Source organism: Bombus terrestris, chromosome 7, assembly GCF_910591885.1.
Source record: "Bombus terrestris chromosome 7, iyBomTerr1.2, whole genome shotgun sequence".
NCBI classification, from domain to species: domain Eukaryota; kingdom Metazoa; phylum Arthropoda; class Insecta; order Hymenoptera; family Apidae; genus Bombus; species Bombus terrestris.
In genome coordinates, this window is record NC_063275.1 from 21,774,748 (window position 1) to 21,801,870 (window position 27,123).

Consider the following 27,123-nt stretch of genomic DNA (forward strand, 5'->3'; position numbering starts at 1 on the left):
AACAAGTAAAACTTTTCGAGCTACCCTGTGGGGCAGCTTAGTCACTAATCTCGCGAGATTAAGTTGCTGCGTGGCTATAAATTATTGCAAACCTGTGCAACAGATGAGACCATTGGGATGCAATAATTAACATTCTACTGCTAATTTAACTATGTTCTATCCGATGTCCAGCTAATTAATGGTCTAATATGATTCTCTGAGCAACATAACAACCGCAATTATAACGAGCAGTTGAATCCAGTAGATTGTGGTAAACAGCTCACTGTCATCTCTTGAAATAGCTTTGTGTCCCTAGTTGGTGCTTTCAGTGAATATTTTCGTCAACATATTAAATAACACTTGCTCCTTTACTTAACCATTTTATGATTAAATAGTTCATTACATATAACAAAATGTCAATTTAAACATAATAAATAATAAATAGTACAATAGTTTATTGCTATGAAATATGTAAACACATAAGTATTATGTTACAATTCATAGAATGTTAATGAGGTGTAATTGTCGGAACATAAAATAATAAATCTATATTGAATTATTTTTGTTTATGAATCTTTACACTATGACAGTGTTGTTATTATAATAAATGATACGAAAAGATATATACATACGGAATGATACAAATAGTAATGCAGACCTTGATAGAAAACCCAAACTCCAATCAATGTATATAATAAAGTCAATAAAAATTAAATCTTTTTTAATTAAATAAAATAATCTAAGAATTAAACGAATATTAGGTTTCGTTAATACGCACGGAATCTTAATTAACGAACCTTCAATAAATCAACAAAATATAAGTAGAAAATTCTGTTACGCAGACATACTTATTCTACTTATTCTACTATTACTACTCATTCAGAAGTCCAACTCTCGACAATTTAATGAGAATAGAAAATAGTCAACGATATTGAAGTAAACGATAAAAGCAAAATCCAAATTTAAACCAGCCGTGCTTTACTTTAATACGTGGAAACTATCTCCACTCGGTGTCAATTAAAATGCCATGGCGAGAAGATCCCGGAAGTAGAGATCGTGGAAGAAGAGCAAACGGTCCAGCAATGTTCACTCACGTCTCACAGGTGAATTATAATACACCAATTATTATATTTCACAACGTGACGTTATTAAAACTAGATACAGTAAAAGACGTGGCGTTGCTTCAAATTATACTCGATCTCCTTGCTACCAAGAAAAACGAACGAGGACGGGCCACCCTCGTGTTCTATGAACCTTGCGGATGCGGTCATTAAGAACCTTGCAGACGTGTACCATTAATTAAACAGATCTACAAATTCCTTCCATGTTTAATTACCGTAGACGATGTTACGTGCAGCGATGGACATCGATTAGCCCCGTGAGTATTTTTTAAATATTTCGTTCTACTTCGATCCTTTTTATTTACTCGTATAAACAGTTGATTCGATACGAGAAAATTATAGTACTCGAATGGTCTCGAGAAACAATGTCTTAGTTAACTGATACGCGAGTAAATTGCGCTCGTTTTATATCCGCGGGTGTTATAATCTGTTCTCGAAAGCGGAACAGATTCTAAGAACGAAATTGGATAATTGAAGCTGGAAGTCAGATTAAGAACATGATATAGTTATAAATTAGCTGTGATTTCGCTTTACAGCGAATTGAATTGGTAATCGAGGCTGCAAATTTCTTGTCAACGATCCCCGTGAAGCATTAATTGCTCGAGCCGATTACTGAAATGAAAGTCGTTGAACGTTGTCAAGACACGGGGTACAGGAACGCTATTACCGTTAAAACAAACTGATAATTATTATTGAAGATAATGAAGCGAGTGAAGTATGAGGAAATACGATAAACACAAATTGCTCCGCTTTATAGCCAAGTTTCTTGTTTCTTGCTCAAGGTTAGTAAAATTAAATATTAAATTAAGATAATAAATTGGAAGCTCATATCACAGATATCAGATAACGAGAAATTAAATTATATATTAATTACACAGACAGACGAGTTATGGTACCAAGCGATAAATGGAGAGATTTTGAAAATTATATGATAATTATACTCCATCAAATTCATGTGTCTTTAGAATATGATACTAAGAACATAAAAATTATAAATAGAGTTATAAAATAATCGAGAAATCGGTGAAATTAAGTTTACGATATTGGAACACATTTTTGTCCGAGCAGGGACGGACCGATATCACTTGAGATTTCACTGCTGAATCAAGAATATGTCATTCGATTTATACCACAAATTTGTACAATAAAAGAAAACTGTTTCTACCACGGTTTAGTATTCTAGTAAATCTCACACACAAATACGCTTTAAAAAAGTCGATGTTTCTAAACAATCTCTACGCAAATGAATCAGTAATCTTTAGCAATAAATCTTAAATATCGCTAAGCTATCGAAAATTCGTACAATATTATATTTTTCGCGAAAAATGCAAGCGTTCAACAAACAATCGTTTAATGCAAAGCACAAATTTTTCAAATAAAAATCTATTATTTTTTCCAAAATTGACCACCATGATTAATTCGAAATATTCTCAACTATTACGAATATAACTGTTACGCATATTATATTTTTCAAGTAGAAAAAAATCAATATGCCTAAGTAACGCACGCGTCTACCAAACAATCGTTACGAAACGCGTGTACAAAGGTCTTTGCTCCTCCGGTCAGTACACAGGCTCGCGAGCAGCGAGATAGGCCAGACAGTTTCATGGCAAAATAAGAGGACGCGCCTTCATTGGCTTTAATGGGATGGCAAATAGGCGGGCAGGAAATTTGCGCTTTTGAAGGCACCTTCGTGCGCACGAGATAGCACCGCGCAAGAGGGCACGCAGGAAATTCTAAGCAAGATGGCCGCGACGAGATTCCACTGATTCAATAGAAACTATTTGCACTGCCATTAGACGGTCCGTTGGTGTTGGTTGGGCGCCGTGGCCTGTAAACACGGCCACACAAGAATCGAAACGAACTTCGCGCCAGAGAGAGATAAGGAGACAGGCAAAATATTGTCGAACCTTGGTAAGTAGAATTTAAAAATCTTCGAGTTACGGAGGTTCTATCTTATCAAGCTTCTCTGATAATACAAAATTTCAACGTTTCGGAAGTCAAAATGATCAACTTCACTGTTTATTAGTTCCTTACTCTCCTCGTATGGACGTAAGTGTACCATATTCAATGTTAGAGAAATAAATGATTTGCTTCCATAAGGGTATTCATCGAAGATAGAGTTAGAGCGTTGTACAAACTTTAACATGCAGAGATAAATCGCGGCTCGCGGAGATTCGATTTTTCTTTTTAAGTTCGAATTAAACAGGTAAAATAACATATCTAATCACGTAGCAAATTATTCAATGTAAAGTAACTTTATATTTCGATTTATAGAAGTTTTCACAGCGGGATGAAAGAGAACGAAGAAACTTGCAGAGGTTTTCGAGTTACCGAGGTTCGACTATACAGCAAACAGGACAAGAGAGAGAGAAAGAGAGAGAGAGAGAGAGAGGAGTAAAAAAAAGAAGAAAAAGAAAAAAAGGAACGAGTGGCGTACTTAATGGCTTACACTGTTGCAAGAAGAACTCTAAATTATCGTTGCAACAGGCGTTTCATTACAATTGCTAATAAATGGCACGCGGCGATGGTCGTGCGGGTTTATGCGCTTATGTGCTCATAAGCGCATGCATGCCCCGCTGAAAAGACACCGGCGATGTCTTTATTTCATTTAAAGGCCACGCGAGCTTCCGAGTTTATGAGAATAAATTATGCACACCTTCGGAGGGCCGTTGCTTGCCACCGCCAGGCGAGGCCTTTTGTCTCTCTTTCGCGTCGCGAGAAAAAAAAAACCACATTCCGCGCGTGTCGCGACGCCACGCCGCGAGAATAAAGGCCCTCGCTGTTTAACAGTTCGTCACATTCGTAGCCGTGACTTAATGTCGGACGCGGAGATGCTTCGAACAGGATTCGCCCTTTCAGGCGAGAAACTTTCTTCGTGCTTCGTTAAGAACATCGCGATAATGATGAAACATCACTCGGTGTTTGGCTTGGATTGCTTCGTCGACGTATCCGGGTAAGTTTCGAGGCGCTGTTTAAACGTTCCGCTATTTAGTTTAGAATATCGACAGTGGTTACTATCTTTCAGTACCAAATCTAGAAGAAACTTCGAGAAAGTCAAGTATATAATTTGTATCGAATTTTGATACATTTGTTGTCCCCTTTTGTGGATGATAATATACTAAAATACAAGATAAGAGATACGCTTGAAAATTTTTATTGGCAATGACATTTTGATAACTCGATAATCTAATTTAAAATATTGTCAATAGCACTGTGTTGGATAGCTGTACGATCTAGGAAGTACATTAATGAATAGATTTTGAAAAAATTCATACTTTTCATTGGTAGTAACTATATGTATACTGAGATACCAGGTGAATTTTACAAACTTTAGTTGGAAATGAAATCTTGCCAATACTTATCGTGTTTTGGTATAAGATCAAGGAAGTAGAGGTTCCTTTGATAGAGAAATTTTAAGAAGTTTGAGTCATTTGAACTGGAATTTTTACATATTTTGTTGTTCCAGGGTAATAAATATTCGTTTAAGTATAAAATAAAATTTATTTTTAAAATCTTTCATTAGGAATAAAATTTTAATTTCTGGAAAATCTCGATTTGTATGATTCTCATGATTTGCATGATCATTAATAAGACCTTTCAACTGTATTGAATACTATACAAGTTTTTAATTATTCATATTTTTAAAATAATTTTTATGCGAAGTTCGAGAGAACAATAATTATAAGTGATTTTGATAAATGACTGTATCATTAGTTATTTGGACGTCTAGAATCTAGACACTAGTTAATCAAGTCCTAAGATCAATAGACGTTGACGTAATCAAAAATTTCTATCCTAATGATAGAAGTATGGTGGAACAGACATACTATTACTAATTTATCGAATGAAGTTATTTCCCTCAGTTATTCGCATAATCAGCACCTTGTGGCAAGAAAGCTAACGTTACGAGTAACTACCAGCTTCACTGACATTTACGTATTTAGTCTCTTTCCTTTCGATCCTTTTAAAAATTCGATTGGATTAACTTATCATATCGTAAAGGAAAAGTGATTCGACCTCAAATATTTGATCTATCGATAATCTAACAAATGATAAATAAATATTAATTATGTTTATAAGAAAGAAATTAACAGTACACTTACAAAATTTCTAACGCTTTAAAAAGATTTCATTTAAAGATTTTTAGGCTTCAAGATCCCAAATATCAATTATCGATAAGTTATTGGAGAATTAACTTAGATCAAATGGATATCTTCAACATATAATAATTTCTAAGATATTTTTCTCATCTTTTATAGAGAAACACAAGATGGAAGATCATCGAAATTCTTTTAAACCTACGTAGGTATACGTACTATTTCTATTTATTTTTTTTAAACAATCCTCATTCGTTCCTCTACACTACCTTTACCGTACACAATTCCTATTCATTTTTATTTAATTTCTTTTCTCAAATCCTAGCCCTAATTCTCTAATCCAAAAAGAACCACAATTGAACCAAGCTGCTACTTAAATTTCTAAAAGCACAACGGATCGCGTACCGATCATATACAATGGATCCGTTCAATTTCCGGCTTCCTCCTTGGTGGTGGCCGAAATTGCATTTCTCTCGAAGACGTCCCCGAACGTGTCTGCGTACGCCATCTCTGTCACGCTGGGAGGCACAATTTCCGCTCCACTTCCGGAAATGGACCTATTGTCCGATGTAATCGGAAGACAACAATATCGTGGACGAGCGTATCTCTCCCTTCTCTATCTACAGTCTACATGCAGCCGTGAATCCGCAGGCTTATTCGCACACACACGCACCAGACTAAGCCTCGTATGCATAGAAAATGACACTCGGTACCGCAATACAGAGGGTGGAAGCCATCGATGAATAATTTCCACGCGACTTGCACGCTCCGGGCAAATTGTTGATGAATTAAGAAAGGAATGTATGAATGCTCGATGCCTTAGGTTTTCTGCTCGAGAAACGTCAAAGAAGATTCCGAGAGAATGTTGCTTCAATGATTGCTATTGTTTGATTAATAGACTGTGGATTATTAGGAGTTTGTGATAAATTTAATGAAATTGCAAAAATCCAGAGTGCATATAACGTAGAAAAGTATATAAAGTATACGTGTTATACTGTGTGTATACGTGAATTCCGCTATCTAAATAATAATACTCTTAAAGAAAAACTTTTTGTAAAAAATTATATGGAAGTAAAGAATACTCTGTCATTGATATCTGCAACGCAGTTGTTGAGGACAGAATTCGACACATTTTCTCTTCTTTACTGATAACATAATTTTACATATGATGCACATGGAATAGCTACAATGGACTGATATCCTTACGATCAATTTTACGTTTGTACGAACTGAACACTTTATTCTTACAACAACGTTACTTTTGTAGCAAAGGGATGTTTCAACATTCTAAGTAAAATAAATTCGATCTTTATACCAATATGTAAATTATTCTAGAATGTTGTCGAGTAGCATTACTTCCTATCTACCAAGATGTTATCGATCTATAATCTGTATAATTACGATCTATTTTGGTATATCGATGTAACTAAAAGAAGCACGTCGGTTACAATGAAGAAAAAGAAGCTTCGCGATCACGATGTACGAAGAAAGAAAGAGAACCGGTTAAAATGCAAAAGGAACATTCATCGAAACCACTTTCATCCGACGACGATCATCGGTTGACGATCCCGATAATCTCAACGTGATGGTACTTCGATCATATGGACAAGGCGACGTTGTTAAAGCTCGTAAATTCTGAGACATCGATTATCATCCTCTACGAACTAGACACGCGATGTATCTTTTACGATCTACGATAACTATGTATACTCGCATGATGCAAATACAAGCGAGATATTAAAGTGACAGAAAGATGCTCGTGACGAAGATACCACCCAGTAGAGCAGACCAATAGAAACGCACACGATCGCGTTCAAGAGGATCGAAATTATCCTTCTGGCGATCCGCGTACTCTGAACATGCACGTATTATGCGAATATCCTGTATATAGGGTGGATCGATAAGAGATTACAACGATTCAAATAGCAATTTCTTTTATCAAAGAATAATGAAAATAGGATAGCATATGCATTTTTTAATCGCGTCTCGTCCTTTCGTTTATATTTTCGTCTCAATTATATTTTTCTAACATTAAGAAATACCTTTAATTCCAACAAAATGGATAAATTATTATTGCGCCATGCACATTTTCGTTTCAATTTTATGTCAAACGTCTTTCTAAAGCATCACAGATACTTTTTATTCGTTAACATGAAAATTGAAATATAAAAGTTCAAGGTTCGTAGCGAAAATTAAGATAGAGAATGGAAAAATTTACAACGATACGTTGTCCTCGTCTTAATACTCGTTTTCGTTATTTTTTAACTAATTTCGCGAATTAAGTCATTCACGCGGTTTTTACTCTCTATTACAGGAATCGTTTCAGTTACTCTCCTCACATTACCTACTCGTCTTATATCGTATTTCTTATTTAAATACTCTATCTTATACTAGTAGCGATAGTAGAATTAAAAACTTATGGCAGTGCCTTATAATAACCTACGAAAAGACAAGTTCTAATAATAAAAAATACAAATGAAATTACGACAACGTAAGTTTAAAGCGACGGTGAAACAGATTATTTTATATTCATAAAGTCCCTAAATGTTGAAAAAGAAAAGGGACAGAAAACGATTATTTGTATCGTTAGAAAGGACAAAGAATAAATTCTCCTCTCACATAATTGTTATTCAATATTATATTACCGCAAACTTTATCTTTAAATATTATCGAACGACGAAGTTTTGAAATCACAGAATCTCGATTTCAGATTAAAATCACCGTAGATCGAATAAACGTAACGAAGATATATAGGTGTTCTGTTCCTGTTGAATTACCCTGTACATGTATACGTGCATAATGCACACGTATTGCCGCGTATTGTATTCATACAGTGTACGAACGGGATACAAGGCCTCGTACGTGTTGGTACAAGCGCATGGTGTACGGTTTGATGCATGCGAATGCGTATCCGGATCATGGGTAAATTAGTGCGAGAATTAGTGTGAGAATTAGTGCGGTACGCGCACCGACGTATACGCGTAGAGAGATACGAACGGAGAGAGACAAGGAAAAAGAGAGAGAGAGAGAGAGAGAGATCGGCTGGGTCGTTGCATAACGTTAACCCCGCGTGTCGTGACTTGTAAATGCGGTGTAAAGACTGACGTGAATATACGCACTAATGGAGGCGTTGCGGGAGTTCGTAATGGCCGCGTGGTGCGGTGCGGCGAGCGGGTTAATGAATTAAAGAAGATAAGGGACGCGTGTTTCCGCGAGCAACGCCGCGCATAAATCCACCGGGAACGATTCAGTTCGAGATGTCCTCCAGGTGGAAGGTGGACGAACCCCTTTCGAATCGAATCGATCGCCTCTCTCGTCGGCGAAATTCATGGATATCGCTTTGGACACACCTTTAACTTCGAACTGTCTGGTTGGTATTTGCGGAAATATATACTAATTTCGTAACATTATAACGATCCGCCTATATTTTATATTTAAGTATGTTATACATAGAGTTTTATCTGCTTATGGTTTCTGTTCGTTTGTTGCATTTTTACGATTTTAGGAGACGTCAAGATTTCCCTTGCGGCTTAGAATTGACTGACTGGTGTGAGATCGGTACACCAGACAGTAAGTAGTATGACAAAAATTATGATAATGATAAAATATGTACTGGCTCAAGAAAGTATTCGTAGTTGGAAAATTTGTATGTTCGTATTGTATATGTTGTAGAAAGTATTTTGAAATTTCATTAGTAATGTAATGAGACACGACTGTTGTGATTATGTTGACAACATTTGAAACCAATTTGGAAATGTATATGAAGATTAAAAAATATTTATTGCAAATATACGCTTGGTACAAAGATAAATATACAATAGCTGTGTTAAGTATATATTAATAAGCGTTAAATATGGTCCCACTGAATATTGAGGATTATTAATTTAATGGATAGTTGACTGCTTAGATACTTTTCTATATTTTCAGATCGGTTTCAAATTTTACCAATATGGTTATGATAGTCGTATCGTATAATGAAATTTTAAAATGTTTCGTATAATACACATACGTATCCATAAAAGGTGTTCGAATACTTTCGTCGTATTTAGGGTTAAATTAACAAGCTAGTGTATATGTATAAAATTACTTTCGATTTTTGTTTTTTTTTTTTTTTTACTATATAATTTGACTTTTATCTGGAGGAAACCATTAAAGTTCTTGACCAGGCAGGAAGAGTTAACTCGTCATCTAGCTCAATATCAATGAATCCCATTAATGTTTTATTCACTGATACTCTGTACTCTATGCATCATTACTATCTATTAGACATACATTATATTGCATGTAAATTTGCAAGAATAATAATTGATTGGACTAAAATTAATTCACCGTGTACCGATTGTTAATCTAAATGATCTGATTAATTCGTAATAATGTAGTGCATCACGGGGCTCTACATTCAGAGGATAAATTAATGTTAGATAATCATATGGCTATCTAAATGAGTAAATAGCTGTTTCATTAGATTTCGGTAGAATTAACTAAGCCTAAACGATATAACAAGAAATAAAAGACTGAGAATAAAAAAGATATCGAAAATTTAAATTGAAAGTACAGATACCACTTTTATGGCACTTTCAACAACTTACAACCAATACGCATAAAAATCTAGGAGTACAATAGATACGGAAGTACAGTACTAGAAGTATAATGGATACAAAACTGAAGAAGTATAATAGATACGAAAAAAGACAAGGAAAACGATAAGACTATTATATAAAACAAGCGCGTAATTTCTGGACTTAAAACCCCAACTCAAAACTAATTAATTATAATAGCACTTGACTTTTCATCAACATATATAACAAGATTCAACCAGGTGTTAATAGCATCCAGTAATAGATGAGACCATAACGTGATACTATAATTAAGAGACATAAAATCCCACAAGTCCAAAAGAAACACCAAAGCGTCCATAAGCAACTAAGTAATTTAAATTTTAATTAATAAAAATATTTGATTTTTGCATATATTAATAATTCCATTTTCCACTTTTTTCCATATTTTTACATCATGCCCTATTAGGCAACCAACAAATCTTACCATTTAATAAGATCCTTAGCACACAAGAACAGGTTTCAATAGCTTGGCATATTGTCATATTTTCTCATACATTGATAAGTATGCATGAACGATATCTTAATATTCGACGTGCGCCATGATTTCGTTAAGCACAAATTTTTCTATAGCTTGCAATATCGTTCCTCTTATTCTGATAATTTAATCACATGATTTCTATTAGCCGCGGCATTAATTCTCGATAAAATCACTACGATTCTAATAAATCATCCGTACTCGATACTCGCAGCTCAGATTATGTAGCCGGCTGTCTTAACATATTTAATAGCCCACTTGTTTAATATGTAAAGCAACGCGAAAATATATGGAACGAGGCCAAAATGAAAGGAAAAACGTTGCACGCCGTGCGGGGGAGTGACCATAATACGATACTCGCTATGCTGGATATGCAGATGGATGCATCCACTATCACACGCGTATACGCGTACGCATACTAACCCGTACCTGCGCGTCATGCATAAATGATATATGCATACCATTGTGAATAAGTCTAGCCGCTGCAACCACCGAACGAAGATGTTCAATCCGTCTGACAACATCCCTCTTTATACGTTTCTGGCCCTCTGTTTCGCGTCATTCTTTACGCGTGCACGAGTTATACCGAGCTGTTTTTGCGCGTCTGTCTGTGTACATGTAATTAATAATTTATGTTGCGGAGTATCATTTGGGTCTCCGGGGGATGGGCGAGTATTAATTTCGCCGTGTAACCACGTGAATGTCTAAACTGCTTAAATGAAGTCCGTTATTAATCGGTCTCGTGAATTATTCCCAGGTTTATTAGGAAATGTTGGAGAAACGAATCGAATAGTTTCGGGTATTTATGACGAGAGAACGAATTCATGAATTTTATGCTAAAGAGTATCGTGTGCGAACTCTAAGCGTTTCGTGTATAAGTTTAATAATAAATAGTTATGAACCATTTTACATTCGTGATAGATTATGGAACATGAAGGAACGAATATCGTCTTTCGAACAAAGTTTGGAATCATTAAGCGCATGTTCTATAGAGTTAAAAAATTTCAGGGACATATCGAGTCACGATTAAAATTGATATAGGCGAAGGAGATTTCAAACTTTTAGTCGATAACGTAGGCTAACGTATTATCTGTAGAAGAGTTTTAGATAAAAAAATGAAAATGAACGTATATTCACCGTCGGTGAAAAATGTAGAATCGTTAGACACGTGTCTCATAGAATTTCAAGAATTTTGGAAAAAGGCAGCTTGAAATCCTAACATCTCTCGATAATTCCTTGATACATTAACAAAGAGATAAAATAAAAGAGAGACGAAATACTGGTACACTTATCTCTTAAAGTATAAACTATTTTAATGCTAGTTGGAAATATGCAAGATTACTGTATTTAGATGCCACTTATTTTCCGTGAGAATAAATAAAAGTCAAACGTTATACATGGTACCTCATGCGGAAATACTCTGTCTATTGATGGTACAGTTAGATTCGAACGTAAAATGATAACGTACGAACGCCTGAGCATTTAGGTCAATAAATAGTTTCGTATAACTGTTCGCTAATTGTTGAATTAAACGTGTATAACTGGTGATGAAAATATTTTCGGAACGAGCACCTATTACCTGATGCACGCAGTAAGGCGCCGTTCCACTAAATTCTGCCAACGAAACCGTGGAAAATCGTTCTGAATCAATGCGCGGCTCCTTTGCGCAAGATACTAATTGCTTCTCTGCATTTCAGTCACTTAACTGTGCCTTATGTAATTTCAAGCGAACCACTCCGGTTTACTGGGTGAACAGAAATTGAATAAACACTGTACAGTTAGAACTCGATTGAGCAAAAGAGTACCGGTTATGTAAATAAAAGATAATGGAAATAAGAATACTTCTGTACTAAATGATAGATCTAACATATAAAAGATTCATTTTGTAATTTACATTATGTATTATATTTCATTATGATGCGAGATAAATGACGTGTGACCAAATGAATAAACATCACGGCGTACCTTAATTAAACGATTAAACATTACGTATAATGATTATGTGTATAAATATTTCAAAAGAAACGTACACGAAGGCATTTACATTCTGTAGCATGGAACATAAAGTCCATTTCCATTACACGAGTCCCGTCGAATCGGAAGAATCCAGTTTAATTACATTCCGTAGTCTTACCTGAAACCAAATAAAAGAGATTGTCATTAGATCATTTGCAATTTGATTAAAAATACGATATACAATTAGATGTATAATTCGCAATAGAATATTAAAAAGTACGAGGTGGATTAATTAAACAGATTAATTCCTTAAATTTCCTGCAAATTAATCGTTGTATTATTCGCAATTGGTGAATTATCTAATTGAAAATATGATATACAATACACAATAAAGGATTTAATCGAAACAAATTTCCTCCTCGCATTTCCTACGCTAATATAAATGACGCTACTACTTAAGTTATTTTAAACACATATGCATACGCAACATCAAATCTACCAGACAGCTTCCCTACAATCTACATCCTGTCCCAGTTCTCGGTAAAGTTCCACAATCGCACGTTTAAACCCATACTTCGCAAAGCACCCCTTTCATAAACACAATTACACAGCCCACGTTTCTCTGAAACGAGACTTCCGAAAATACTCAATTATACATTCCAAACCATATTTCTCACGATCCGCCCTCTCAAAAATTCACAATTACGCAGGCAAAGCCGTATTACACAGAATTCAGCCAACCACGATACACGTAGGCTAAGCCACCCCGTACATTACATCGTACCGTTCGCATACATGGCCCCGGTATGTACACACGTATCGCAACGTTGTCTTGTCGTTACAAGCAGCGGATGGCGAGTTAGACGAGCTTAGAGCACGTGCGATGTTATAGTACAAGTGTACACCCCCGTTCATAAGTACATATTAACAGACATCCTGACTTGATACAAGATATTATAATTAGAGGGCTCATAACAATGATGGTCGTTTACCACGTTTTTTTTAGAATTTTCAATATCCGTTTAATACATTTCATTCTCCTTAAACAAGATATTTATCATATTTATACAATTGTTGTGAGTTTGCCAGTAATTATATCGCAAAGGAATTGTATCGAATTAAATTGTAAAGTTGCGTCATAATAAAGGAGAAACGATTAATTTTAAATAGAATATGTCTAGATATTTTTTATAATATCTATTTCAATACGTTTTTAATTTATTAGGTCATCCCATAAGCAACCTGGTACTTCTAACAGCTACGTTTAAAACAAAGAGAATTGTTACCATACGAGTTCCATAAAACTGGCATAGAAAACTTAATAAAAAGATACACAAAATTAGAAAAAAGAATATTACATTGTACGAGCCATTCAGAAATTACACTGATCAACTTCGTCAGTTGAAAAGCACAGAAAAGCGACGATGTTACGAGCACTGTTTTTTTCTTTTTCTTTCTTTAATTTTCCTTAGAATCTAATTATACCATCTTCCGATGGAGTACGATGTAACCTGATAGATATGCAATGAATTTAAGAACTGAACAAACAGTAGAATTGGCCAAGTTGATTTCTAAGAGTCGTGTTAGAACGATACCATAGTACATATGCACCCTGCGCGTTGCTGTATCTATACGTTTCCCATGAATACATAAAACTCCGCATAATATCGACTAATAATATTTAAAGCTGATGATATACGGCAAATATGATAATACTTATGAACGGGGGTGTACGCAGGGCCACATAGAGATACGCGCAAGCGTAATTACACGTACATGAACGTAGGGGAGAAGGCAAGTCACGGTCGCACCTGCTCCTTACGCTGACATCGGCCATCCCCATTCGAGGACGCAACCGGTCAACGAGGCGAACAGACGGACGGTACATCGGTTATTGTCCTGTCCCCGTTCAGGACAGGCATTGCCCTATTGACTTCGTTAACACTCGATATCTATCGAAAGGTGTTTCCTGCGCAGGCTCGATCACTGTCACGGGCCCCGTCCGTATCCTCATGCCCGGCTGTCATCGTTAAGTCGAACGAGCAAAGGTTAATAGCGTTTAAATTAGAGTTCCACGATAACGACGACATTGTCGGCGGGACGTCTAGCAATTTATCGGCCACGCTCGTTTACGATCGCGCCAACCATGGTAATATATCGATCGTGCGGATTCTTGCCTAGTTAAGGCGTGCGAGAATATGAGAGGAATAAAATTTTGGCGCGAAGAGGTTGGAGAAGAAGTTTTGATACAATGAAAGTGATTGCTAGGCGAGAAGTTGTTCCGGGGTGACGGGTTAATGGATACTTTAACGACTTTACATCCTTTTGTGGAGGTTTTCGAAAAGTTTACGACGAACAGATAGGATACTTCATTCGTGTAATGATTGTTTTATCTTCTTTATTATGTAAGAAGTATGTATGAAGCATGTTATTTTAACGCAAAGAATTATGAAACAAACGATTGGTACTTAATTAAGTAGCAAGAATATACAAGATATTTTTAATAAATATTTATGTTCACCTTTATCGAGATTGAAATATAATTATATATAGTTATCTGTTTTTATCATAACAGTTTAATTATAATTATGAATGCAGGATACGTAATATTCTCATTTTTCAATGAAGCGTTGTTTTATCAGATTCTAACATTTCATTTTCATAGTACCACATTTTTTTGTATGGAAGTAAATTTAATATACTTCCACCTAATTAACTGATACGTAAACACCAGCTATAGTAAATACGACGATATATTTTCACTATATATTTTCTATCTATAAAGACAGAAAACGTTGAAAGACGAGCGTTCAAGTGATAAACGATATAAACGTCCAAATTGAAAATCTTCGCCTCTGGCACCTACGTTATTTATTATTTCAACTTCTGAATAATTTCAAACGAATTACAGTACCACTAACAAAATATTAAAAGTTCCTTCGATTCCGACAAAACCACCGAAACTCACCGACGTATCAAAACTCAACCATTCAACTATGCCAAACAAATTGCAATACAACCTTACCACATTGAAAATACCTCGGACTGCAGCCAAGCCGAAATAATCGCGTACCGACCCGACGTATCAAAATTCAAAATTGAACATCCAAGTAACGCGTCCCTTTGACAACAATTTATAATTCCCGGCTGAACATCGGAATGGTATTACCGGTAATCCATTCGGTTCGTGAGTACCATTGTAAATCCCGACGCATGATTCGCGCGCGAGATGGCGGCGACATTAGTGGCGCGTAACCACCAGATGGAAATTTATAATAGGGAAACGAGACAGAATTAATTGAATGGAATCGTCATCAATATTATCGGCTCGTGTTTGGCGAAGGACGTACCAAACGACGTTAATGAATATCGTTGCCGGACAAACTGTTCCTTCTTTGTCGTTGAGACGCGGACGGGACGGAAAACAAATTGGTTCGGCAGTCGTAAAGTGTCGTTTCCACGATGCAGAAATAGAGGGGCGCGAACGAACGTAGAGGCGAAACTTCGTTGCAGATTTATGCGAGGTTGTAAATGCGAGCGCCAGAGAACGGGTTGCAAACGATCGACATAGGCGTACCTGTGCCGTCTTCGTCTTCTTATTGGAAATGCGACAGGATAGGAGGAACGATGCCGGTGCACCGTGTTATTTGAGCACACCGATCCTCGCCTTAATTCACCATTTAATCGATAGCATGGCCACTTGTACGCTGTACTTTTAATGACGCTATTAGAAAATTGTTCCGATATCTTCCGTCCTTTTTTCCTTCTCCTTTTTCCTTTTCTTCTTTTGGCGCTTCGATTTATCTTTTTGGTCCTTGAATTCATACGTAATTTTCGTATAACACGGCGGAGGTAGGTTGATTTCTTTGAAATATTGCGCAGCTTACAAACGAAAAAAAGAAATGCGTTACAAATTGGTACGATAATATACGGATTTACGTTTATTATCAGAAGAGGCATTGTATTCACCAAAAATAGCAATAGGTAGATATCGTGTCTTCTGCTCTCCTCTCCCTCTCTTTCTCTCTGGTCGATTTAAAATATTTATGGGTCACGTGTGGTGAATTTAAACTTCTGTCGATCGTGTATAACGCAACGTAATTATAAATGTCAGTGATTTTTGTACGCTCTGCTATGGCGTTGGGCAAATTTAATAGCGGGCAAAACGAGTACTGCATTTTATATCGTCTTTTGTATGTTTTTTACGGAGTAATAAAAACGTTTTATGTATTATTAGGCACCATAGACGTCACATAATGTGTAGGTCCTCGTTTAATATTCTTTGAGTTTCTCAACCGTATTATCACAGAATTATGCTGTGGAGAAAATTATGTTACACGAAGGTTGACGTTATTGTTATTGCATATATAAATCATGTCTTCGTAGAAAAAAAATAAACATTCCATTGAATGATTAATTATTTCACGTACGTTTATCGTAAGATAATTATCATAAACTAATTATCGTTATCATTTTTGTATAGTAGGTATATTAGATCTTTTGCAAATAATAAACAAAAGATTAGAAATTGTCAAATAGTACGATATAAATAATCTGTATCATTAAGATACACACGCGTCTCTCTTGTGCATACAAAAAATGCATAAAAGTTTCAATCAAAGTCCTCCTTACCGTATAATATATTTCAAATATTAATACATTGTACAAAGTAAAAATGATACTTAGGATGGCTTTTACGACAACAGCAGCAATTTTTGTTCATAACTTCCCGATTGCTGATAGCTATTGCTGCTCATTTTTACAGAGATTTGCATCTGGCTTAATCGTTTCTACGTGGGTCGAACCAGAACATATTTCATCGAACACCGAACTGTATAGCTATCGAAGGAAATATGTACAATCAAGTCGCAACCTTAATAAAGAACGCTCGAAAGGACATAAACTGAGCGTAATATTTTAGGTGTACTGCACTTCATACCCTTTAATTACGTGCAAACTAACAATTTTATGACTAACAATTTATTGTTATACATCGGCTGAACCGCGGTTGAAGTACAAAATGTAAAAGGGGGCGCGGTTCCACAGTAATCATGTTCCAGAAGATGTGACTTCGAATTAAACAAGTTCTGCAATGAGATCATACGTTACAAGCACTCTTTAATGCAACCAAAGTACCGGTGTCGATGAATAAGTTTTATAGAATCATGGAAATGGTTCGAGGAAACGATACTCGCCATTTTTATTTATATTTTTTAGCTTCAGCCTGTACACGAACGGAATAATTTAGTATATGTCATATTACCGAGAGTCGGTCTCATTTTTGTTGTTAATTGAGCAATTTATATTAAAGAACTTGTGATACTCATAAATTTCTGTAAGTGATATATTGATCAGATAAAACATACATAAATTACCGGTTCATTATAAAGAAATGTATTGATCAAGATCCTGAGTTTCGTAAAGGGAAAAATATCCATGTCTGTTGCCAATAAATTCTTTTGAAGTGCGAATAATATAAATATACCATAAATGAAAGGAATGCTCTATCTTCATCGACAACATCATTCTTTCATCTTCTTTATTTCTTCAAACTATCATCATCCTGTCAACGGTAGCCAAACAAATTAAGGAATAAATCAAATTCTTACATATCCTTTACGTTTCCCATGATCTTCTGCTTTCACATATCGCACAACCTTTTTGTAGATTACCTAACAATAGCGAAACCTATAAAACAAACTCAAATTCTTTTACATTCGCTGCTTGCACTTGCGTAAACTAGCAACACCTAATCTCCATAGTTTACACAAAATAAAAGTTATCCAAAAAACAAATTTGTACCTGTGAATCATTCGGTATTGCAAAGTTGCTTCAATCGAGCAATATTCCTTTCCAGAAAAGAGTACAGTAGATTTAAAAGGTGAAAATGAATATATGAAAATACGAAAAAGAAATTCAACTTGTATAGTTTTTCATTGAGGAAGCTCTTCAGTTCTTTGTTCACCAAAAATAGAACATGGCAGCTTGTAGCTGAATCGATATCGTAGCGTTACTCACTAAACGTATTCGAAAAAGTGAATAACGTTTCTGAGTATTTTTGCACCTTTAAGTTTCTTATAAATGCATAAGCATCCGCAATCAACTAATCATTACGACGTTTCGCGATTTCTCAAAGCCCATGACGCAGGGAACAGTTGCAGAGCATTCGTGTCTTTCCGACGTTAATTACGAAGGAAGTGAAAAAACGAGGGAAAACCGGTTAGTCATGGTACGTTATCGGTCAGTTCCATCACTTTGAAAAACCGGAGAGACACACGAAAATTGTTCGGTAACGCGAACACGAGCGCGTGCAGCCGTAAAGGCGGATCCATCGTGAGTGGGATAGTTCGTCAAGGAGACCGGAAGCGGCCTACTTCCGAAACGGCGTATAATTTTTTATGCAAAGCCGGGGCCCGATCGTTCCAGCTCGAAAACTGTAATTTGTGGCGGTCGTTGGTAGCCGCGCGTAAGGATACGTCCGCGCGGACCCGCTCGCGCGCGCGTGCAGCGATCGCAAGCTGCCCCCGGAGACGGCCCGATAATTACCTCGTCAGAAGCCTCCTTTTCTTCCACGCTCCACCGCTGCGATTCTGGACACCGAATCGTTAACGAGTCCGGCCCCTTATCTGGTTGGGGAAATCAGGGAAAGGTTCCGAGGTAGGAACTGGGACATGATTCTGGACGAGTTCGGTTTTTAAGCACTTTTTCCCTTATTTTTAATATATATGTTAGAGTAGTTCAAATTTTTGTGAAGAGATTTTTCGCAATTGAAAGTTAAGACTACGGTAGGCTGATTAAAATTCCTAATGAGGAATTATAATGGCAATTTGAATCATTCAAAAGGTAAGCTATATAATAAATCGAGATTAATTGTTTAAGAAAAATGGAAGGTTAATTTTGGTGTCAAAATTGCTAAATTCTTAGGAAATTTTCGTTTAATGTTACATATTTGTTAGTACGTAACAAGGAATTTTGACTACCAAGTATTAATTATTAATTAAATATTATATGGAGTATAAAAAAAATATATAAGAAATAACTTTCGCAGCTGTTTAGTCAACATACTATTTGTACTGATCTTGCTTTTATGTCAATAAGTAGGAAATAAGTGACACAGAAGACATACATAAAAAATATCTGTTTTTCACATAAAATTAAAGTAAGGAAAGATAAGTTCTTCTTATATCGTGATGCCAAAGATAAACATTCATCTTAGTTGAAATAAGAAACACGGAAAAATGATGTACTTTGTAACTTGACAACAAGTATCACATGTATTAAGTATCAGTTTATTTCTGCACATATGAAATATTTCTCAAAGGACTGTCTGCAGTGAAACTGACAATTCGAATTCGTAAAATCTACGAACATCTTCGATGTGACAAACGTTTCAGTTTCACAGTACTTCCGTCATTAAGCACAGGCGACAGCCAGTCTACCGCAATGTAATAAATATAGATGAATGAGGGCGAATATCGTGCGTGCATCTGCGACGTGAACTCGTTCAAGATGCTTTGATCTATTTCTGGTCCAAACGTGCCACTTTGTCCACCTGCGAGATTTACGAAACCACGTCCGGTTCTCCGTATGTTAGATTTTAGATGATCGTGAATCATCGTTTTCTATCCTGACGCGCCGGATGAAAGGAATCGTAAACGACTATATCCATCCACTTGAGCCAAGACGAACCGGGACGTTAAACACTAAGTTGAGGATACAAGTGTGATTTAGGATTGTCGAGCTCGAAATATAATTGCGTAAGTAAATCCTAGGTACATAAAAGTCCGACTAATCCATTTAGGAGCTATGCGACGGTTGCTTAACGTCATTTGGAACTTTATTTATTCATTTTTCGTTATTATTGCATCTTTTATCTAAATCCTACAATTTATTTGTTTATTTTTTATCTTCTATGATGTTTGTGGAAATTTAAGCATTTATGAGAAAATGATATTTTTTACATCACGAATATCTTTTTGTATATATCTGATTTATATAACGCGCTTCTGCAACGTATCTATTATATCAATACGTTTCTTGCATTGCACCTTGATAAAACAATATGTAAATTATTTTATTTATATTTCTTAATAACATCGTATTTATGCAATTTTTACACGTTATTTTATCGTGTGTTACTTAACGTATTAATTGCACTGTAATTAATTCAACGAAACGAAGCAAACTCGAATATCCTTTCAATTCGAATCACACGAGTATTTTAATTACTCGGGTATACCTAACAGCGAATGTAAAAAGAGTGTTAATTTTCAAAACGTTTCATATCATACTATCAATATTATTAATATAATAATATTTCATACTATCAATATTCTTTCATGTCGTGCTTCTACAATGATAATAAAGATACGAAAAATGGTTATTCACTACATAAATGAGTATTGATATCAAAGAATAATGATTAGACAACGGTCATTAATCATTATTACCACTTACAGCACATAAAAAAAACACGATGTAAACAAACTGAATTCGATCGATCGCGTGTAGAAAAATCGAGACGCAGTCGCTTGATATCGGTGCATACAAATTTTTCCGCGCGAGCAAAACAACTGATCCGGCGAAAAATTCAATTAATCACCATGCCGTCGATATTTCATCTCTGCGAGATGGACAGGTGCAATTTGTACGTATCACAAGCAATATATTATCAACCAATATCCGGAACCTATTCACGACTGCGTAGACTTTGTTCTTACAGTCGCGAATTCATAGGTGAACGAACGCTCGAAACGAGTTTCTGACCAGTGAGAATTCGTCGCGATCTCGCCTCGATAAAATCGCGTATGCGAGCCAGAAAACGGTGCTTTATCGCTAGCCGGAAGAATGTCCTGGTCGTTTAACCTGCAACGTTTCACCGTCTCAAAAGACGACAGGTGGAGAGTTGAAGGTGAAAAGCAGCATTTAAAAACGACTAAGAAAAAGAAACGATGAAAAGAGAGGAAAGAAATGAGAAAGAGCAGTTATCCGACGATACAAGTCACACGGAAGGGAATATACGAGGTTACGAAAATATTCGAACGCTCGTAGACGTCCTTTATTAATATATTATGTGTATTGCGTGAAAAGTTTTACAATTTTATTAGCCTTGTTGCAAGACTATCACGATCATGTTGATCAAGTTTGAAAGAAATCTGAAAATACGTATAGTAATTAAAAAATATTTAGTACAGATATACATTTTGCAGAGGTCATACAAGCATTTGAACAGTCAATAACAAATTTGAATATTCAATGGGTCATATTTAATATTTATTATATGCCAAATATATGCCTGCAACAAATATTCTGTAATTTCTATGTACATTTTCAGATTCGTTTCGAATTTTATCGATATAATCGCGTCCCGTTACAGCCCTAATGAAACTTCCAAATGTTTTGTATAATACGTTCAATACGAACATAAAAGTTGCCTATGGTAAGACACGTTGACGAACCAGTGTAAATGAGACGGTTCTCGTGGCCCGGAGAAAACTATTTTCGCCGAGTACAGGTCGACGATCTATTTTAAATTTCCAAGGATAATAAATTCAGGAATTTCCGCCCGCTTAATCCTTTCCTCGATTCGACCCCGATTATATTCACCCCGACCACCCACCATCAACCTTTTTCTTCGCAGCTTTTAGAAAGATGCGATCAAGACGCGGGCAAATTCATATTTTATTCCGCGTCGTGTTTCGGTCGGTTCGCGGTGTTTTACAAATGGCGCACGAAAAGCTTCGGGAATAAATTCAACGTGCTGGGTCACGATTATTTACGAGTCGAGGCCGCGTCGACTTAATTAATTTTATGTAAAAATATGTCACAGAGAAGCCGCGAGTCCGACAATGTGACGGCGCGGTTCGTTTCGTTGCTGTACGACGCGTGTATATGGCCGTACGGGCGGGCTAGAGAAAAACGTGTTTGATAAAGCGTTACCCGGTGATCACGCACCTGCCGCCGCGTGATACTTTGCACGCGTCTCGGAGCGCGCATACTTTTATGCCGCGTTTCGTATTTTTCAGCCGTGCACAAGCGTGAATTAATGGCGCGCCACTGTTCGCGTGGACGCACGGTGACGCGACTCGCACGCTCACACAATCTACGTTTCGGACGATATGTGTCGACGAAATTTGAATCGAGTGATTTATCGTGGCTACGGTATATTAGTGTTACCGAGTTGGTAAGAAGTCACGCGTGTGTATAATCAAGACATTATTTCGATCGAGGGTTGTTACAAAACTACAGAGACAACAAGATACGGGTATACTAATTGAAAAGAAATGTTCGCAGCTGAGAAGCTGACTACTAACGCGTGGAATATTCGCTTCGTGTGTATTAATTGAAACTTGCATGGAAATGGTATAATAAAATTAGTCCTAAGTGTATGTAAATCTGTGACGTAATCAGAAATCCAGACAAAGATACATGGAAGAACTGTATTCGCATGATCATCGCGATAAAAGCATCCCCGAGCGATAGAATTCCATTGGGTAGGCAGTAAACGCGAAACGTGATCGTCGCGTTGCAACATTCTGCTACAAGGCGAGCCCGTTTAGACGGCAGGTCACGCGATCCGTGGCATTCTTGAAGAAGGAAGAAGAAACGGCTGAACAAGAGCGGAAAGGCAAAGCAGTCGCGACCGGGGTGGATTTGGAAATCGAGATTCCGCCTTGATGGATGCGACTTCCAAGGGGGTGGGTCTGGGTGTGGCAAGAGGGTGCGCTGAAATCGCGTCTAACAGGCCGCCGTGCAGAGTGAATCTCTTCGCCGAATTGAAAGCCGTTCCACGTATCCACACGTACGGAAAAAGTTTTACGTGAGATCCCTTTTTCTTCTCGACCAACCCCTATTCGCTCTTGCACTGACATGCGTGCCACGCATATTATGCGCACGCATCCTTTATATCGGCTTTGGTTTGTCTTTTTTTTTTCGTTTCTTCATGGGTTCTAATTTGCTTTTCATTGTCTTATTAAGTTTACCTTGTCTTTAATTCTTCAATTTTAGGGAATTCGTAGAAAATAATTACATACCAAGTACGATGTTATATGTTCTTTAGAACATGACTAGAAATGCTCATTTGCACTTATTTTATAATTGTAGAGTAATTTTATTATTAAATAATCAGATGATATTTTTAATATTTAGAAAAGAATATTTTTAATACAGCGGTTACAGTTAATATCAGTAGTAAAGATGATAACATTTAATTTCGGTAAAATTAAATCATAAAACATTGATAATCTTTCTTTCACTTGTATATTCATATACTAATTATTTATATACTTCATATTAGTTTTGAAATACCCCATTATGTATAAATTCTCGTAAATATTGAAGAGAATTAAAAACAAAGATAAAGTGACAATTATAATTCTCTCAACTTTTGTGAATATCATAAAAAGGAAAATGAATTTTTTCCACTCGTATATTGTTGCATATTCTAGAAACTTCCTTGTCCATGAATTTCTTCTAAATGAACAAACATTCGCAGTCTATCCACAACATTTCAATCAATTATCTGATTGCATTGGAAATCGTCTAAATCCCATGGAATAGCAATTACATTAACCAACTTGGTAAAACAAGCATCACTAGCTACATTCTCTGTGAAATCTTCAATCTCTGAACGTCGTTGTAGAAGCATGACGTCGTTCTATGTTCTCGTAGAAAGTTCCGGAATAAGACGACGCTCGAGTTCACCCTGGGGCGAGTAAATCGAGGCGTACGCTAAAATGGAACTGTACAAAGTACCATTTCATAAATCTTGGCCGGAAAAGCGCGCGCCGCTGCGGAAGGGGCGGAGGGAAAAGAAAACTGTTGATAGATGAGGAAGACGAGGAGAGCAGGTCACAGCGCCGGGAGCACGAGCTGCTGGAAGCATTATTTCGGAGACGGTGTATGATATTATAAACCGAGAGAGGATACGTCTGAGGAGTCTCCCTCTTCGTCGTTGTGTAGGTAGACTCTCCGGGAAGAAACTGTGTCTTTGATGAAGATACTTGTGGTAAACTGTATATATACGTGGACGTGGAACTGACAAAACACGTGTTTGTTAGCTAAATATGAAGAGGCATGAACGTTCTTATATCTATTACATAATATTACATATATATAATACGTTATATATTATATTGCAGAGCATTTATATGAAAATTAGAGAAAAAAGGCAATATAACAGAGACGTTTTATAACAGAATTTCTAAGAAATATTTTAAAAATACTAGTGTTAAAATTAGCTTATAAGACATAGAGATTTGTTGGATTGTCGATAAATAATTGATTAGATTAATAGCTTTTTACGCGAAGATGATATATGTGACAATCTTGTTAGATACTAACGTATATTTTACACACACATTTTAGTTAACGAAGATTAAATAAAATATCTTTAAAGAACCAATGTTTTAACATCGCCTATGGTTATAAGATATGATTCTTAGAAATGTTTTCTTCAACGTCATTTTGTCACCATCAATTATGTTCATAGGTATGGGCTCGGTGATGTATAAGGAATTACAAAAGTAAGAAAAGTTCTTTAAACAAATAGGAACAGATAAATGGCTCTTAAAATGATACCATTGATAAAATATTATAATTATTCTTCGTTTCGTGTTACTATTAAATATCTCGCTAAATCACTGCAATTAATATTACCAATATATTGAAACAATTATATTGGCACATAGACATATGATTGGATTAGAACATCTTTACGTCCAGAGACGACCATATTTCAATTTCATCAAAGAGAAACTTTTTTCCACAGGTGTGAACAGAGTAGATAGCGCACAGAGTGGAGCGCGCGTGCTCCTCGAAGCTGTCGTTCTACACGCTGGACGTATAATGTAACGAATGGAGGATAGAAAAGAATAAAAGAAGGAAAAGAGAGTATGAGCGAGCAATATATCAAGCAGGGGTTGGCAGGAAGACGGAACCTCCTCCGAGGAACTACCGACTCGCCTCCTCCTCGTCTCTTTTTACCCTACAGTCAAGAAAAATCCCGAATAATCCGGTTGCAAGGATTATCCTGTCTCTCGCCGAACTTCCCTTGTTTTATATAACTCGTCGAATACCGTGGCTCTTGCACGACGGGATCGTCGTTCGATTTAATTTAACCCTCTTGGCGAGGAAATTTTAGGATTTTTAAGCAATATCATTCAGGCAAAATTGCACAATTTTATCATATCTATTTATCACAGTCATATTTCTTCAGATACGTCATCAGTTACAAATTATAGTATTATTAAATATATAGATAGTGCCATTTCTTTGATCAAAGTATATTCCCTAATATTTGAATTTTTATATACATTTGGAATATACTAGTGTCGGTAGATACTTCCATAAGAACATTGTATAAATAGATTACATACTTAATAATATTGAAATTATGACTTTTTACTGCTGTTAGTATCGTTTCATTCATTTTTATGTTATAAGAATTGATTAAATTTTACTACTGTGCTCTGATCGATGAAATATAGCAAAGCAACTTGTAATTTATAATAACTATAAGAGGAAATATGTTACCTCGTACATGTTTCAAAATAGGCAATTGAAATTAACAAATTCCCATATTGCGTCAGGTATCGAGCAATGTAAATTGGAGGGTTGAATCGTTACGATAATCAATATAAAACGTCTCCGACAATTTCCCACAATTGTACAGTAACGCTTCCTTATTTTCTAAACCTCTGCGAATTTCATAACTCGCAAGAAAAAAGCGCTTAACTGACTCGTACCACTGAAACATTGTCTATGGCCGAAACCATAAGCAACATTCACTTCTAAGAATGCGAAAGTGCAGAACGCATGGTAACATCGTGACGGCGTTACATAAAAGGTTTCGAGGCGGTATACTCTGGGAAACTGCGTCGGAACGAACAGATTTATGCGTGGAAAGCGGTTGACCGGTTTTATAGTACAATAAATTTATTTAAAAGACATTAATGAATAGCGGGACCGCTTAATGGTCGAAGGATCCTATGATGATGTAACCGTAATCATGGCGGTGATCGCGTCGGAACAGCTATGAAAATTACACGCGGTATTCGCCGAGATCGAGGGAAAGATTGCGTTAAAGACGAACTGAGTACCTAATCGTTGGTCTCGCAATAACGTCCTCGCAACAAAGTTTAGTTTGGCCATCGCGTCGTGCAATCATATTCACGGCGAATAAAAGCGACGAGAAAACGCAATAAACCGCGCGAGCCGCTGTAAAACGCGTGGAATGCTTCCCTCGTAGAAACGTTGCGAAAGCAAGGAATCCGGATTGTAAAACCTAAGTATGAAACGGAGACAAACAAAGGCTCGTGTGATTTTATACTCGAATATGTTTCAGCCGCGAGACAGACAGGGATAGTTGGTTTGATTAACTCGGGGGATAAGCTTTCTTATTCCTACCTTATTTACTTGAGATGTTGGACAATAACCTACTAAAGGATTAAGAAATAGTTTGTCGTAATGTTACAAATTCTTCAACTTCTCTAAATTTCATTAAAAAATTATGGGGTTTATATAAAAGAAATAGCGACGAAGGGAATATCGAGCGAATCGTTGGCATTCTCTTTTATAGCTACGGTGTTAAAATGCAGATTTCGATAATATAAATTGATCGAGAGAAATTGCATATGATACGCATTAATTAATGATAAACGCAACTGTGGTCCTTAATGGTTTGCGATATCGATCGTAAATGGATTTTTCTTTAATTAAAAGAAAGGAAGAAGTTTTTCTGGTAGAAGAATGACATATGTAATTAGTAACTTTAAATTGTATTATTCTAAGTAATTTCATGCTATCAAATTTGTAGTAAAATACGTCGGTATGTAATGAGAAGTTGCAATATTTTATTAGATCTTATCCAAGAA

General features: G+C 36.2%; 1 protein-coding gene and 1 long non-coding RNA gene across 3 annotated transcripts in view; one reads left to right on the plus strand and one right to left on the minus strand.

The window, feature by feature from the left end:
• The window catches only part of LOC105665946 (UPF0489 protein C5orf22 homolog), a 321,845-nt gene that overhangs the window by 71,392 nt on the left and 223,330 nt on the right, over nucleotides 1-27,123 (minus strand). The window contains exon 4 of the mRNA XM_012310638.3: nucleotides 12,325-12,428. Coding sequence (XP_012166028.1) covers nucleotides 12,425-12,428 — 4 coding nt within the window. The 3' untranslated portion in view covers nucleotides 12,325-12,424. The remainder of the gene's footprint in view (nucleotides 1-12,324; nucleotides 12,429-27,123) is intronic.
• Nucleotides 1,866-25,152, plus strand: LOC125385421. 2 transcript variants are annotated; one of them, XR_007224677.1, is made up of 3 exons: nucleotides 1,866-4,056; nucleotides 5,363-8,570; nucleotides 25,020-25,152. It is a non-coding gene; the product is annotated as an uncharacterized LOC125385421 (long non-coding RNA). The 2 variants fall into 2 exon arrangements; XR_007224676.1 differs by having other exon boundaries at nucleotides 1,866-8,570.